Genomic DNA, 17946 nt, shown 5'->3' with positions numbered 1-17946 from the left:
TCAATCAATAGTAACAGTGATCATATTCCACCATTCTTCAAAATCACCTGTAGATCTGCCCTGCTCTACATATAGGTGAGCTGTAGCATAACTTTTCTTTTATATCTCTGAGAAGGCGGTAAGTAGCATAATTTCTTCACTCGAAAGACAAATGCTGAAATAACTTGGTCAGTAGCTAATAGCAAGATTGGAAATAGTTGATAAGACAACCTGAGATTTGTAGTTGTATTACTTTTGTGAAACCTGAATAGCAATTACTGCATTTAGATGACTAACCGAATGATGGAATACAAGCTGGCAATGCATAAATAAGTCTCATATGGTGAAATCAGGAGAATAACATATTGGCTGCTTATTTTTGGACAAAAGAGAGGGAACACAGTTAAGAGAAAATTCCTGATGATGAAAGGAAAATATATACTGCTGAAAGGATGTGATACGCTAGTTAGAATGTTTAAGAACGGGGTACATTAACAATCAAGCCAATAAGCCACATAATGATAGACCCAACAGCCCAACATACGAGCAAAAATACCATAACACCCGCCAAAATTGTGAGGAGTGGCGGCCCATCTGCAACCTCTGAGCTGTCTTTCTTGGCCTTGTTTTTGCCCATGGCTTCTGCATTAGAAGGATTTGTTTCTGAAGCAAAAACTACTTGAAATTTGTCCTTTGTATGAAAGCTTGCAGTATTCAGTAACCTGAAATGACAATTAATACTCCTGAAAATCTATGGAAAAAGACGTACGATAAGCATTTACCCCGTTGCAGCATTTGGAAAATATTTTCTTACTGTAAACACAAACCTACTTCTTTTGATAGAGTATGACTAGCAAAGTTATAGATCTATAACTGGTCCGAATTAATTATATGACAAATAAAATGATTTAGGTAGATTAAAAAGAGACATGGCCATAACCATGTTACAACCATCTAAAAGGTGGTCTGTCTGTCTTTGCCGTAGCTAAATCATTTAGTTTATCTAAATTCCCCCAAACCCAGAAAATAAATGGTAAAACAGACAGAGGGAGTAAACAAGTTCATTTTCAACTTTGTGGAAGCTTGTAAGAGACAAATGTGAAAAGATGTTTAAACTCATATTCAATTTATTGAAGAAAAAAAAGAGAGGTAACAATCAAGTTAATCTTTCCCCCCTAATACATGCTCGTAAAAGGCTAAAGTTATATGGGTTTCTAAATATCATTTTGCTTTCTATAATTCTTCTTTTGAGTTGGTGTCATAGTCTGAACTCTAAAGTTTCACGTTACACAAAATGGTACTAGCTGAAGCTCATCAAAAGATGAGGCCAGAACTTATTTACCAAGGAAGAAACCAGTAATATTTCTTATTTTGATCTTGCTCCAGATCACAATCAGCTGAAACTGATCTGTTTCAGCCCAAAGCTTGCATTTTCTTCTAGCAGCCAAAACAGAAATCAAAACTTTCAACCATGGTTGGTGCTTCCTAAAACAACTTTAGATTCCTTTACTTCCCAAGTTCTCATTTGTCTATTTAGTCCACTCCACATCAAGATGTATACACATAATAATATCTATTGACTAGACTTTAGTAGGTTCAGATGCCTTTAACATATGACAATGTAGAGCCGTCATGCCATAGAACTTAAATTATTTCCACTCACTCATGCATAAATAAGATAATAAAAAAACACAATTTTTCATAAAATGCATTAAAATATTGCAAATGCCAAATTAAATACATGAAAACTCGATCTGATACATACTTGTAGCCTGCTGCTTTTGCACTGAAAAGATAATGAATTCACTTCTACAACTAATATTTTCAATTATATTGACTTCCTTAATGAGATGAATTCTCCTCTACTCTAGAACTTGTGAGCAACTTCTAAAATAGAAATAGTATGAATCTGAAATCGCACTAACACCTAAGAATGACAGTTAGTTAAGAGAATTACTTCGGTGTAGGACCCTTAGAACTGTCCCACAATGCTTGCATAGGCGGATGAGGCAAATATTTTATGGAAACGGAATCCAAGGTTAAAATAAAAATAATAATAATATAAAGGGATTGATATCCTGCTAAAGAAGATAGCACAGTGACAACTTTGAGGCATCATGTGTCACGGAAAGAAGGAAACCTAATAATCCTCCAGATTGTCCTGTGATGCAAGACTTTTAACTGTAAGAAACTAGAAGCAAATTAAACAAGAACAAGGAAGCTAAAAGGGCAATAAAAGTAACTACATAGCGCAGAGCTTATCAATAACATAGTTTGCCATCAAAATTCCATCAAATACAATGTACCTCATCTTACTACCACTCTGGAACTCATGAAACGGTAAAAATCACATATCTATCCAATGAATCTAATTCAGGCATTCATTTTGTGGGAATGGCCGGTCTGATGCTAATAAAAATCCAGACTTTGAGCTATAAAATCCAAAGGAGTTAGTCTAAGAACGAGAAACCTTGGACGCGTAATGCGATTCGTAATCCAAAAAGCATCACCGAGTGAAAGAGAAGTACCCGAAGCCACGGGGCACGTAGAGGGCGTTCGAGAGAGGCGAGAGGAGGGAGGATGCTGTTGGTGTTCGGGCCCGGAGAGGCGATCGACGAAACCCTAGAGCCGAGACTGTGATGGTGGTGCTGGAGAGGGAAGACATAGTGGTCGCAGTGAAAGGGAAGCAGCTCAGAGTGGTGGCGCACCAGAAAAATAAAAATAAAGTAATCGTGTGGCCGAAACGTGGTGAGTTTCAATTGGATTAGGCCCTATCACTATAGCCCCATCCGATTTCTTCGGATCCGAAACTTGGATTGGATTCGGATCCATTTGCGGTTTTATAAACTGAAGACGATGAAAATAAAGAAATAGTTTAAACACCGGCTTTATTTAATAACCATATTTTGGGCTAGAGAACCATCATGGATGCTTATATGGTTTGATGATGCACATATATGTCGTCCTTTTCTATTTAAACAAGGCACGTAAACATTATTAGATAAACATTTCACAATTAGATCTTTAAATAAACATACATGGTTTCATTATCTATATCATCTTGTTGGAAATTGATGAGAAAAATAATTGGTCCCAGGACAAGCTGAGTCAGTCAATAGTTTATAAATGTAGTAAGCAGATAGAGGATTAGGATAAATAGGCCAATGATTTCTTCTTTTCTTTATTGAGAAAACAAAATTCTACAGAATGATATTGTTCAGAGGATGTTGATCAGTTCACACCACATGCTTTGGACTTTTGGTCTGCTCGGTTTAATCTTCTTATACCCAACTATATACTAACTCCTCAAATTTGCAGCTCCCTTTTCTGATTATAACTGAGTAGTAAAATCAACAGGAAAGATTAGAAATAATACATTTCCCACTAGTTAGTGATGCTGATAACACTGTAAATTATTGAATCCTGGAAAGAACCGAGTTTCTAACTGAAGCAAAACGCATTTCATAGAAAATGAAAGTCGCTGAGCTCTAAATGACGATATTTGGAAAATGGCAGCAGCTCAAAGAAGATGAAGCCCAATAAAGAAACTATGTCTCCGTGACGCTGCAATAATTTCTTTTTGGGTGGAGAGGGGAATGGAGGCTTAAAGTAGGTCGAGCACCACAGCTGATATAGCGTACAAAAGACTCAGCTTATATACAAAGTTGATCGGATTCATGTTCTCTGTAACAATGAACATTTCATAAAACAGCGGATAATAGTAAAGAAAGCAGAAGCTGCAACTTTTCGTTTACCTACTTTCAGCCTATCAAGTTAAAGTTCACAGATAAGAGACATCTGAAAACAAGACTAAGTGGATCTAACGGACGAGACATGAAATCTAAATGGACCTAATAGCCTGCAAGGTAAAGTGTGCCAACTTCCAGTTACAGTCCGCCATCACATCGATTAGACTGAAAAGCAAGTGAATCCTTTATAAAATTATGGGTTGCTCAGAAAAGCATATATATATCGAACCTCCAGTCCCTGGATATGCAATTAGTCTTTTTATGTGGCTGATATTTGGCATTCTGCATCTTGAATCACATAGAGACGCACTCAGCCGGCATTAGAGGTTTGTTGAAAAACTAAGAGCATGGCACTCCAAGTTTCTGAGATTGAGCTGCACAAAAGATTATGTAAAATGAATGCCACAGAATATAAGGATATCAAAATAGCAAATGCTAAAGAAATATTTGAAGCATATTGGGAAATCAGTAAAGATCAAATACATAATGGCTCCTTTTACTTCTTTGACAGCAAGTTTGAATAGAACAAATCTACTATAAACTTTCCTCCTTTTCCTACTTCTGATGGCAGTAAAGACTTCTTCCACTTCCGACTAATGCATGAGTAAATAGTAAGGTATGAATTTACTTTCTCCTAATTACCCCTTTAGGGCATCAAAGAAATCACATTAAGAACATACCATCACAGCAACTCCAGTCTCACAAAATCTGGGAATGCAGATAAGCCTCACCAATTGCTTGTCAGATCCTAAATAAGAATGTTGGTTAACGTGATTCTGGAAACAGAAAATAAACCAAAGAGGCCTGCCAAGATAGTACCTTCTAAACAACGAGTTTCATATTTATCTTGGTTGCCAACAAAGTAAACATGGGGACAGCTTTCGATGAGGAAAGGATCCTTGTCGGTGTATGGATAGCATCCTAATAGATATGGACAATGGTGGAAAAAATTGATGATGCAATAATTGAAAAATATAAGAATAGTGAGTCACAACATCTTGTATGCATTTTTCTTTCATTCTAGATACTCACGAACTAGTTCAGTTACCTCTGTACGTATCAATATAGAATCTTTGCATTATCTCAGGTTAAGGTTATTAGAACCTAGATGTACCGCTATCACTTCAAATGGTGGGAAAGAAGGACAAAATATAGAGCAATACCAAGTGTGTTTGGAGCAGTTGGTGCTAGATGCCTCCATCTTAGTGTCCTTTCCATAAACTCAAGCTTGTCTTTGGCATCAGAATACTTGTAAAGATCATCTATATTCTGACCGGATGTCCCAAGAAACCTAAACACCATGCTTCTCATTATAATCTCCAACTGACAGAAGAATGAACTCACAGAAATCATAAGAGCATTGCTTACTGCACATCATCAAGCTCGAATTGATGAGGATTTGTACATGACACAAAAGTATTATAGGTGGATGCTCCAGAAAAAAGGCACCTATGCAGAGGCTGACGAGAGGAAAAAATTCAAGTTAACCATCTAAAAAGTTGAGGGCATCCATATGAGTGAACAAGACATTCGCTAGTAGCTTAATTAAGTAAAAAAGCAGGACCTGCTGGGGTAGGGAAAAATTAGCTGGATCACTGGATCCTGGCATTATATCTACAGGCAAAGCTGCCACAAGCTGCAAAGTACAACATGAAGGTGATGCAAGAAGGATGATATGGAAGACTTCAACTAAGCTCCTTTTGGAAGGTGGAGAGTAGCAAAAGAAGGATAGTCACAGATGATCAGTCCTTGCAGCAAAGGGTTCAATACCTGAGTTAACATTATGTCAAATTCTTTAATTGGCTCTGTTAGTCTAGAATGATCCTTGGGTGCTAAAGCCTGCAAAATCCAAGGGCATAAGTATAAAAGCTTCAAAAATATGCTTTAAGATTAAGCCTCACCTGCCCACTGAGGAGGCCTGGTGAAATTTGTACAGTATTTCCCACAATTATAAGGCGAACTATCTGAGACGCAATTCTTTGCTCCTAGCCCAGGACATTAAGAATTGTAACAATTAATATGAGATCCATATACTAAGTGATTATTATGTTACAAGGACAAAATTCACACATTGTCATCACCCAAGTGACCAGTGATATGATCAACAAGAAGTTGGAACTGCAGAGGATTGAATGTGCTGCTCCCAACATCCAATCCTGACACAAAAGCCACATATTTGTCTTCCCCTGTAGTGCAAGTAATTGCAGTTTCAGAGTAAGAATTTAGTCTGGTGGTATTCGACATATACTAATAATCTCAGGTTAACATCCTTCTGATGGGAGTAGATCACTGTTACTGTATTATCACAAAAGGGTCTCCAGGTACAAAACAAATTTGCTTGCAACATCATAAAAAATCATATCTACAACTAAAGAGAAAAATCTCTGAACAAAATTAAATCATAGTTGAAGTTTTCTTAATGGATACTCAAGTGGTGTTCAACTGTCGCAACAAACTACAATTATTATAAGGCATGCCAATAAGACAATGTAGCAGAATAGATGAGTCTTTAACAGGTAAAATAAATAAATAACATAAGAATCAAACAACTATGAGCCTTCCATAGGGGGGACAAAAAAAAAACATATTAATGCAAACATCAACAAATTAATGCTAATAATTTGTCGATATAAATTTGTAAGCAGATGATAGTATGAAAACCATTAGATCCATCTAGATGATAATGATGATTAACCAAAAAGGTCTAAGAGACTCTCGAATAGTAGCAGTGAGGTTATAGTTTGATTCTTCAAAAAAAGCTTTTATAATGCTTCACAAGAAGGGCCATTTTAGAGTTCAAGAATCATTGAATTGACTATTAAATGTGCAATGAAGTTGAGTCGCTAAAGAAAAAGGAAAGGAATGGAAAGTTAAGCATAGTAGCAATAAGTATTTTTCTTTTCTTTTTATTTTATTTTCTTTTCTTTTTTTTCTTTTTTTTTTGATAACCAAGCCGCAGCCCCTGTTTCAGCAATAAGTATTTTTCATAATAACAAATATAACAGTTCATAAATGCATTGAAGAGTTCACAGGAAGCTTGGCCCAGTGGTTGTCAAGCCCAAGTACATCTATTTCTGGTTCTACTTAGATTATTACAAGAATTAAGATGCATAATTTTGAAAAGAAATGAATCAAGAATAACTTCTGCATTGGTTCATACATGCAACAATGGTCTGCGGGGAAAAAGAAAGGCATGGGAACTATATTTACAGGAGAGAAAATCTACAAGAGTGTGTTAATGCATGAGGCTCCAACTACGACATGTGGGGAGGGAGGATAGATGTAACCTTACCCTCATTTCTATAGAGGTTGCTTCTAAACAGAAAAGATAAATCTATTTGCATAAATATCTAGTGAAGTTAAAATTACTTGAGCTAACTGGTAACTCAATTTGGGGAGGTAGACCAGCTTCTAGAACATCGTGGACAGAAAAATCACCATCGCTTGTTTCCTTCCCATGAAGACCCAATACAATTCCTGTGGATAGTTTAGTCCAATACAAATAAAAGGATCAGTTGTTGAGAAACATATAATTAATTAATTATCATTTTGGTTGCTATCAACTTTACAAATAAACATCAAGTTTGCTAAGTTTGTTGAGTTTCCTGGTACTAGAACCTGTCACAAAAGTAGCAGGATAAAGAACGGCTCCAGAAAGTTTAACTCTTCCGCTCTCATCTTCCAAAATAAGATGATCATCAGGATGGATGAAATTATGAGGCTTAACAAGGGGGACTATAGATCTCTGCATAGAAGCCATAATTAAGGAAAGACTGATCTCACAGGTTATGATAATTAACTTCACAAATTATAAGCAAGATATTACTAATTTAGAATCACATTACCTCCTTGGAGTATTCATCGAGGATAGAAGGTTTGAGTTTCATATGCTTGTATAATGTTCCAACTATGATACATTCTTTTCCTTCTTCGAGACCCAAGACAGTATTGACTACAAAACATTTAAAAAAAAAATCAACTAAACTAAATTCTAACTTATGCTTTTCAACAAGAAGCATCAACAAGATTGTGTTCTCTTATGTATAAGTTAGTAATCCCCAATCATATGTCTCTTATGTGTGCCATAATCAAACTTATTTTTCAGCATTTAGTGAGGATACATATTTAATTAATTGGATCTCATTAAAGCCGACGAACTTCCCAATCGACATTCCCTAACCAACTACACAAGGAAACCCTAGATTTTCCCCAGAAGAATTTAATTGCCAAAAGTAGCTTCGCAAGCTACTTGCTTCCAGGAAATCTCTACAGTTACGAACTCTAGAACTTCAGAAACCCTAAATCCAGGTAATAAACAAGAAAATAACCATCGACAGATCAAATCGAGGAGAGTTAGGGGTTTACTCGGGAGGTGAGGCTTCCACTTGGGGACGAGGGAGTAGAGGAGATTCCTCATGTGGTGGAGTCGCGTGAAATATATCTGGCTATACTGCTGCCCTCTATACTTCTCCCCATGGATCACGTACCGCTCATCCTGCGACCAATCGCGGCAAAGAATAACAGGTCAGGAAGCGACGATGGAGAAAAAAGATCCATTGAGGGATTCGGAGATAAGTACGAGGTTGCGATACGCAGCCTGCTTCCTCTCGAGGAGCTCTGGGTCGCCGTCCCCCATCTCGGCGTCCACCATGGCGGGAAAAGTGAAATGTGTTATTATGAGTTTCCCTCTCGGCCTCTCTTGATCTCTTCGGCCTCTTTCTTTTTTGTACAATCGATGCAGTGGAAGCGGATCGGGTAACCCGAAATTGGAAGTAGGATCCGACCCATGGTGACCATCCAGTGGCAATCGGGTCAGGTTAAGATTTAGTCGACCCGTTTAATAAACAAGCTAGAATTTTTAAATAGAAATACGACTTATTTATTAAATAAGCTGAATTTTTTTAATATAAATCTGTTATTAAAAGAGTTATCAGTTTATACAAATTATCAAAATTATATAAATTATTCAAGTTATAAATAAGTTTTTTTGGATTAAAATAGATACTTTTTGTGTTATAAATAAGTAGCTAGAAACCGAATTATTTATAAATAAGTTATCGTGTCGTAAATGAGTTGACAAATCAAATATTAATATAATAAATATAAATATAACACGTTTAATCATCAGAGTTAGATGATTTGATACGATATCGTGTTTGAATTAATAGATCGGATCAAAGTTTGTCCCTACTAGCAGTAGTTAGACCTTGAGATAACAATATATTTTCGTTTTTATCACTATTTATTATTTAATCATTGCATTCCATTAGATCACCCAAGTACTGTACTTTAATGTCTATCATGAAAATCTAATAAATTTTTTTAAATGAGTATAAAAATAATTATTTCTAAAATAAAAATAATATTCTAAAATTTACTTTATTCCTAAAGTAAACAATTTGGTGCTCCAGTTGTTTAGGAGTGGTTGTTTAGCTGAGTCAATTGCTTGACGTTTATGGATTGTTGTGTCATCTCGTTTGGTGGTGATTCGATGTGTTTAGAGATGCCTGGGTTGAGCTGTTGAATGCATTAACATCATTCTTTAAAGAGTCTCTGATGATGTAAAGGAACAAAGAAAGCAAAGACTATGGATAAGCCAAATAATATGTGGTAAATATAAAGTTTTCTAAACTAAACTATCAGCAGAGATTGGTGTCTGATCTATTCAATGTTGAAAGTTAAAATTCTTACATCAAAGAATTAAGATAGAATTGACCCACTGTGGCTTATTGATATGAGAGGGTTGGTCAATAGTCTGACATAATTATAATATAATGGCGACTCCAGTATTCAACTTATAACCTGTGACTCTTAAATTATTGAAGAGTTATATAGAACGGTGACTCCAGCCAGCATCTGATCCACTTATCCTAATCATATACAGCTCACAGTCTTTCAACTCACCAAACTAGTCGGCGGCAAGATATTCAGAGTTTTTGACAAAACTGGACTAGTTTTTATATTTTTTTACCCAAATGGTTTAGACCCCAAAATTAGGGGATCTATTTCAGTATAGTTCTAAATAACATTGATCAAATTAGTACTTTTATTGAAAGAAAAAATATTAATATCTCAGTATTTTGTTATAAAAAACATACATAAAATACTAAAAATTAAATATTTTATTATTAAAATATAAAGAAAATTTTATGATCATAAAATATATCGTTACGAAGATAAATTGGAATAACTTAGTTAGAAAAATTGGATCTCCTCTAAATTCTATTTTAAATATTTTTTTAAATTTTTTTTAGATAAAATGCTGAAGAGTTAAGTATTTATAAAATAAAATTTATAGCCAAATATATTGGCGTTTTACCTAGGTTGTATCAGTTTTTAATATTAGGTTGAAGAAATACTAAAAATTAAATATTTTATTATTAAAATATAAAATAAAAATTTATAATCATAAAATATGTCGTTACGAAGATACGAAATAACTATATAAATTGAAATAACTTAGTTATTTTTTAAAGTCAACTGTGCTGAAAATTACAAGAAAAATTGGATCTCCTCTAAATTCTATTTTAAATTTTTTTCAGATTAAAGTCAACTGTGCTGAAGAATTAAGTATTTTATAAAATAAAATTTATAGCCAAATATATTGGCGTTTTACCTAGGTTGTATCAGTTTTTAGTATTAGGTTGAAGAAATAGTTTGTTTAGATAAATAAAATAGAAAAGAGGACTAGTTTGGCAAAGAACTAAAAGATATCCGTGCGCGCAGGGATGCCTTTTGTCCTCCTTTCCCGGTCAAAGTCTTTGATGGAAACTAAAGGCATGCATTGCCCTTAGCCATTTTGGATGGTGATCGAGATCAAACGGCTGCGCATAAAGAGTCAATAATACATAATCCGCCGCCCACGTAGCTTATTAGACCACCAACTAAACTTTCCTGGAAGCGGGAGGTATCTCTCACGAGCCACGACGACTAGTAGTCCGAGAAACTGAAACCCAGAAAAAGAAACGACGAATCGGGGATTGGAAAAAATGGCCCAAAACTATTTTCGTAATAAGTGAGTAAGGACAGAAACGGGGATTTCGCTTTCTCCAATCCCGATCAAGAAGACGGAATGAAGGATACTTCCTTCGCCCACCTCCTTGACGAATTTTATCCTTTAAATTCCCCGTTCGACTCCCCCGCCTTCTCGATTCCTTCCGATTTCCGCCACTCTCGGCTTTGTGCTCCTCCGGTGTAGGTTTCCTTTCCGGCTGAAAGCCCTAAATTTTTTTTCTTCTTTAATTAGATTTATCGCTGGAAGCTCCAAGATCGGTCTCTTCTCCAGCTCGGAAGAGCTTAATCTGCTGTTAATCGAGCGATTACTGAAGTTTCGGCTCAAATTTTTCGTTCCGGAAGCCTCAAGAACGAGAGTTTAGGGTTCGGATTCTTTGGGAATTCTTTTAGATTTCATTAGGAAAGCCTTCGACTAATCTTCTTGATGTGATCCTACCTCCGTTTGATGGGCAACACATGCCGCGGATCTTTCGGAAGCAAGCGCCTCCGCGGATACGCCGATCCCACGGATCGATCCCTCTCTAGGTCAACGGACGACTCCTACTCCTCTACCCCGAAGAAGGCCGAGGTCGAGACCCTCGTGAGCCCTAAAAAGCAAAACATGGCGGCTTCCACCATCATAAAGCGGGGCTTCGACCCTAACCCCTCCTACGTCCTCGGTCACAAGACGCCCAACATTGGAGACCTCTACGTCTTCGGCCGCAAGCTTGGGCAAGGTCAATTCGGCACGACATACCTCTGCATCGAGATCTCCACTGGAATTGAGTATGCCTGCAAGTCCATCTCCAAGCGCAAGCTAATCTCCAAGGAGGACGTCGAGGACGTTAGAAGGGAGATCCAGATTATGCACCACCTCTCAGGCCACAAGAATGTAGTTAAGATTAAAGGAGCATATGAGGACAATCACTATGTGCACATTGTGATGGAACTGTGCGCAGGAGGGGAGCTGTTTGATAGGATTATACAGAGGGGGCATTACAGCGAGCAGAAGGCGGCTGAGCTGACAAGGATCATTGTTGGTGTCGTGGAGGCGTGTCATTCTCTTGGAGTGATGCATCGGGATCTGAAGCCAGAAAATTTCCTTTTGTCAAATAAGGACGACGATTTGTCACTCAAGGCCATTGATTTTGGTCTATCGGTGTTCTTCAAGCCTGGTAAGGAGAAAAAAGTGTTCAATTTTGGCAGTTGGCTTTATGCTGGATTAATTTGAATTCTGAAGAGCTTTAAATACTATCTGCTGCATTATTTGTAGATTTCTTTGTATTGTACTATATATTCCTTATATATTATCCCTTGTGTACATATAATTCCCAAATTATATGCTGACAGTTGAAACTATCAAATAAAAGAATTTGTGGTTGCAGCTTTTTGACTCTACATGTTTTGTTATGGTGGGAACCGCTAAAATTTTGAGATGGAGTGGGTTTCTGGATCAACTTTTATTGGAATAGATTCTATTTAACACCTGTAAGTGCTGCATCGACCTAGACTTGAAATAGTTAAGTTTTCCGGAAAAATAAGTGTGCTGCTTAACTGAAAGTTAGTGACCTTTTACTGTTGCATCTTCTTTGGTTACTTGAAGCCTGATGCAATAACTACTGGCTGTGTAAAAGCCACAACTTTCCTTGTGTTTGCTGGCATCATAAATTGGTGTGATTCTAATCTCATTTTGTGGTCCCATTTTATTCCTTTTGCTCTTTATATAGTTCCTTGGAGATATCGAATATGGCGACGAGATTTTTGCAGATTCTCTAATTTCATACTCTTCAATTTTTGTAAAGGAAAAGATGTTTTCAAACACTGGGAACAATGAGCAACATAGGCAAAGACTTAATGGTTGCACTAGATGAGTTGTCTTCCTTTAATGAACTGTTGGGTTTTTCTAGATATAAAGCATAAATGATCAATTTCTTCCTCAGATTGTTGTCTCCAACTACTTAATAATGTACAATTTGCATACATAGTTCTTCAGTTGTGCAGGTATTATATAATTTCCATCCTTTTGTATACTATTCTATAACCCATACATGGACTCATAGCTCTGCTTAGGTGAGCTAAATTTTGCTTCCATTTTGGATTCCATGCAACTTCAGGTCAGGTCTTTAATGATGTGGTTGGAAGTCCATATTATGTTGCTCCTGAGGTACTGCGCAAGAACTACGGGCCGGAAGCCGATGTATGGACTGCTGGTGTCATACTTTACATATTGTTATGTGGTGTGCCACCTTTTTGGGAAGGTATGTGATCAACATTGCCTGCCTAGCGAACTTCAACTTCACAATATTGATAGAATATATGAAAAAAGGTCGGTTTTATTTTCCATTGCAGAAACGCAGCAAGGAATATTCGATGCAGTTTTGAAGGGGCACATAGATTTTGAGTCAGACCCATGGCCTCTGATATCTGATAGTGCAAAGGATCTCATAACAAAAATGCTTTGCTCTTGCCCTTCAAAGCGCTTGACGGCCCATGAAGTGCTATGTTAGTCTCTTTTCATCACTTACATTCTGAGTTCTCTCTTTTCTCTCGTTTTTCTTTCTGCAGTGTATATTTCCTCATAGAGGAAAATACATCAAGTGTTTAGTGGCATAGACTATGTCGACATTGTGCAGGCCTAGCGATCATTCTTAACAGGGAGGCCATGCTAGGGCTGTCAAAAAAGCTCGCTGGCTGAAAGGCTCGTGAGCTCGGCTTGTTTAGAGTTTGACTCAAGCTCTAAATAAGTACAGCTGAGCTGAACTTTTGAGCTCGAAAGGTTAATTGAGTCGAGCCGAGCTAGAGTCAGCTCACTCAAGCTCGGCTGTAATAGGCTCAATATATAATATGTGAGATGATATATATACAAACACACACACGCACACACCAAATAAATGTATAAATGGGTTAAAAAACAGTTTCTAGTAACCTAGCCAACTTGGGTTCAAATCCTATTCTATACTATTTATTTGCTATTTTTTCCATAGAGATTATAGACTAGCTCACATAAGCCCATTTAGCCCACAGCCCTCAAGCTGAGCCAAGTTGGGCCCAGCTCGCTCAAGCTCGGCTCATTTACACCCCTAGGCTAGGCCATGCTGCATGCAGTCTGTTTTCATGGTACCATGCTGGTCAATGTATACTAGTGGCCTGTTATGGAAAGAGAACTTCAAGAGGTTTTACATGACCTGATGCTAAAGATCTCGATCTATTGCTTGACAGAAACTTTACGTGTAGTTGAAACAGATATCCTTTTCTCTCAGTAAAATGGAATGGATGGTGGATGATAAACAAAATATTAAGGAATCCTTGGTTCAGAAAGTCATGGAATCTTGACTATAGTATTCTCTACTCTAGAATGAGCATAGACATTTGCAATTTATTTGCAGCATGGCTGTTCCATTATCAAAATGCTGTATGGAAATGACAGTCACTACTTGTACTTGTAACTGAAGGTCTAGGAACTATGCTAATTATTGGCAGGAATACATAATTGATGTTAAATCTGTCGGTGCTATTTCTTTTTCTGAAGTGGCATATCATATTTGTTGGAAGATGTAGCTTATTATTTTCCTTTTCTCAGGTCATCCCTGGATATGTGAGTCTGGGGTGGCTCCTGATCAAGCTCTGGATTCAGCTGTTCTTTCTCGTCTCAAACAGTTTTCTGCAATGAATAAGTTAAAGAAGATGGCTTTGCGAGTGAGTACATTATTTTGCTTTTAATAGTTATTGTGTTTAACTCAAAACTATTCAGAAGCATTGGTGACAGCAATGTTGCATGCTTATATTAAAAGAATGCTGTCTATTTGTGATGTATTCTTTGATAAGTACTAGAGTTATTCTATGTATCTTTAAAAAGGTTAGAGCTGTTAATTCTAATAGTGTAGAGGAATATATACATAGACTTTTGTTCTGCGAACTGTTTAAGATTATAATTATAGAAACAATTTCGTCAATGTCAAACAAATTAATGCCAAAATAGGTGTTTCTTCATCATTAAAAACCAGCTTGACTGAATTAATATTTGCACATGTGCTTTCTGCTGATCCATCTTTTCATATTTGTCCCGTCCTGGGATAAGGCAGAGGATTGTACAGTGTACACTACATACTGGAGAAAAACTGATCTAAGCAATTCAACCTAATTAATAGGGCCAGGAGACTCTTATTCTGAGTGAAGTTTAATCCTGTGGCTATAGTGGCAGTTTGCTGCCTTTGATGCAACCACTGATTATGTTGGTTGCCCCTACTCAATTCGGTGCTTACTAAATCCCTTTGTACAGATAACAGTCTTACTTCAAATCCATGCCTCTTAAAGTGTCAGCATTTTAGGTAATTTTGCTCGTCCCCTCCATGTTACGGTTACCTCTAAGAGACTAAGGCAAATAAATTGTTCAGACTTCAGAGTTGAGCAGGTCTCCGGAAATAATATTTTGAAAAGCGAAGGGTCCTTTCAATATGGTAGTGAATGAGGATTCTTTTATTTCCATATCCCAGTTTGCCCTCATCTTCTGGAGAAAATAATAACAATTACATTTATGCACTTCTTTCGTGTCAGTGATCAGCAGGTAAGCATGAGGAGGGTAACCATGGGAATAATATCTGTTCTTAACTATAGTGATCACACAGAAGAATATCTTAGGGTTCACTACTGAAATGAAGAGGCTCATCAATTATTTAAATTTGGTGATATGACAACACTTCTGTTTCTATGTGATAGGTTCAATACTTATATGTTAGTTGTTCCTATTTGTTTTCAACATTATCATGCACTTGGATACTCTGAAGATATACCATTGATCAGGCAAAGCTGACATTCTCAGATTTTGTATGTCGCCCATTAATTTTACACGAACTTCTTTTATTTGTTTCAATCGCTGATATCATTGCTTGTTTGCCCGCATTAATACAGGGGAGTACCGAGGATGTTTATATTCTTATCCTATAACCTTGTTGTCTTGTTCTACATACTTACATTGGCATGTCAATAGTTGTGATTTAAATTGTCAGAAACTCCCTATACTCTATCAGGTAATAGCTGAAAGCCTTTCGGAGGAGGAGATTGCTGGATTAAGAGAAATGTTTATGGCCATGGATACTGATAACAGTGGTGCAATTACATTTGATGAGCTCAAAGAAGGTCTGAGAAGATATGGTTCTACACTGAAGGATACAGAGATACGTGATCTCATGGAAGCAGTAAGTCGGTTATCGTGGATCTTTCTAGTAGATGTGATATTCTTCATGTTCTGAAATGCCTTTGCCATGTTTTGTGATGAATTTAAGCATATTTCTTTGGGAGTACTTTTGTTTGTTGAGAGATGATTTACTGCAGAGAATGATTTCTTACACTTTGTTTCTCACTATTTAAAATACTTTTAGGCTGATATAGACAACAGTGGTACCATTGATTATAAAGAATTTATTGCTGCGACGGTACATCTTAACAAACTAGAGCGTGAGGAACATCTGGTGGCAGCTTTTTCGTACTTCGACAAAGACAGAAGTGGTTATATCACAGTTGATGAGCTTCAGCAAGCTTGCAAAGAACACAACATGACGGATCTTTTTCTCGAAGATGTCATTAAAGAAGTTGATCAAGATAATGTAAGTGACACCTTCCACGAATTCTTAGTCTAGCCTATTATTCATGCCATTTCTGCTACATTTTGCGTGACTCCAAAGCAAGCCAATGTTACTTGCATTATCACCTTGAAGCTGCCAATAATATTCTGCTATATTTGAAAAAAAAAAAAGTTTCTTCCTTCTTAAGAACCAAAACCACATACTTCTTTTTGTATGAATGTCTAATGCTTAAACATTCCTTCCATAAATGCCAAAAGCAGCAACCTGTAAGTAAAGGTCTATGAATTCAAGGGTATCTCTTTGGCATAAGCAAGATCAGAGCAACCACCGAACCTCTTTGTTTAAAGTTCCTTCTTTCTAGCCTCATTTGTCAGTAATTGAGTTCTCTCTACTATATATTGGGGGATTAAATTTGCATAGTAATAAGATTATCATACAAAGTAACTCTTTAGATTTGTCATGATAATGTGGTTTTGTCTTCTTCCTAAAGTCTTAAAGTTTGTGGAATGGTACCCAACCTTCTACTAATTGCAGCAGGAATGAAATCGATGATTAGTTAGTGCAATTTTCAACATGCTCACATCCTTCTTGTCCTATATGTAAGCATGTCATTTCCTTGAGGGCAATCTTACATCCTTATGCTTATATCATATTTCAGGATGGCCGAATTGACTACAGTGAGTTTGTTGCCATGATGCAAAAGGGCAACATGGGACTTGGAAGACGGACAATGAGAAACAGTTTGAACATAAGCATGAGAGATGCACCTGGGGCTCGTTGATTCTTCTTCATATTTTCACCATGTATAGGTTTTTATCATCTTTCTCTTCTTCATAATGGGCCTTTCCTTGCCCTTGTTTGTGCTGTGAATGTATGTGTGTGAGAGCTAGTGCGTCGGTAGAATGTATTATCCACCATTATTTGTTTGAGAATATGGAAGTGAGAAAGATACTGATTCAATATTGTATTACTCGTCAGTCGTAGTAGCAATAAATTGAACCTAGCTTTAATATTCATGGGTATCCACCTGCTATAAGACAACGGGTTCGTTTCCCCCCTTTTCTTATATACTCGGTTATGCAAATGATCTAAAACCATCATTTCACTTTTTTCTTGGTCGTCTCCGGCCTATTGTTGCAAGTTTCTGCGTGGACTCTCTTTTTGCTGATTAATGATATGATCATCTCGAGCAATTCATAGACCTTTAACCAGGTTCTCAAGGGGGTGGCCTCTTTGATCTGAGATTTGACGACTGTTGTGCATGATTGTATTAAAATGGGAGATCTTTTTGTATCATTTTATCCGGCACTACAAGAGATGGTTTCATAGCCTTGACAAAGATAAGCGTACCGATCTAAATAACCACTTCTTGGTACATAAACAGGAAAAAGAAAAATAAATCCAACGTGAGTGTTCCTTCCGACCTTTTGTTATTTCTTTTTTGTGGCACAACCCTAAATTCAGCTTTTTTTGATGGAAGGGAAGACGATAAAATACACTGCCATGGGATCTTTTGAGACTGCAGAAAGAGGCACTGGACAAATAAGCACCTGAAATGAATATTTTTTTTTGCCTCTACTCTAAGAATAAGCAGCTTCTAAAAATGACATGTTACTGATTCTGAGAAACAAGGTTGTTTATTA

The 17946-nt window shown here is 36.8% G+C and overlaps 2 protein-coding genes across 3 annotated transcripts; one reads left to right on the top strand and one right to left on the bottom strand.

Moving 5' to 3' along the window:
• Window positions 1-323: 323 nt before the first annotated feature.
• LOC140766722 (DNA polymerase delta small subunit) lies at window positions 324-8415 on the bottom strand. 2 transcript variants are annotated; one of them, XR_012105487.1, is made up of 16 exons: window positions 8308-8415; window positions 8094-8223; window positions 7574-7680; window positions 7347-7473; window positions 7098-7205; window positions 5799-5914; window positions 5630-5713; window positions 5499-5567; window positions 5293-5364; window positions 5097-5188; window positions 4892-5019; window positions 4548-4649; window positions 4409-4476; window positions 3958-4102; window positions 2508-2826; window positions 324-701 (listed from the first exon to the last, which is right to left on the bottom strand). XR_012105487.1 is itself a non-coding variant. In XM_073106299.1 (14 exons), the coding sequence occupies exons 1-14, from the start codon at window positions 8377-8379 to the stop codon at window positions 4049-4051; spliced, it is 1329 nt and encodes a 442-aa protein (XP_072962400.1). In that variant the 5' UTR covers window positions 8380-8415; the 3' UTR covers window positions 3616-4048. The 2 variants fall into 2 exon arrangements, 1 of the variants encoding a protein (XP_072962400.1); XM_073106299.1 differs by lacking the exons at window positions 324-701; window positions 2508-2826 and having other exon boundaries at window positions 3616-4102.
• A 2249-nt stretch (window positions 8416-10664) lies between these two features.
• On the top strand, window positions 10665-17317 carry LOC140766721 (calcium-dependent protein kinase 26-like). Its single transcript, XM_073106298.1, has 7 exons — window positions 10665-11896; window positions 12836-12979; window positions 13071-13223; window positions 14302-14417; window positions 15749-15916; window positions 16100-16324; window positions 16962-17317. The coding sequence occupies exons 1-7, from the start codon at window positions 11188-11190 to the stop codon at window positions 17082-17084; spliced, it is 1638 nt and encodes a 545-aa protein (XP_072962399.1). The 5' UTR covers window positions 10665-11187; the 3' UTR covers window positions 17085-17317.
• The last annotated feature ends 629 nt before the right edge of the window (window positions 17318-17946 follow it).

The sequence above is a fragment of the Typha angustifolia genome, chromosome 9, assembly GCF_048772165.1.
Source record: "Typha angustifolia cultivar Huaian chromosome 9, ASM4877216v1, whole genome shotgun sequence".
Lineage (NCBI taxonomy): Eukaryota > Viridiplantae > Streptophyta > Magnoliopsida > Poales > Typhaceae > Typha > Typha angustifolia.
This window is presented reverse-complemented; position numbering and strand designations above follow the sequence as displayed.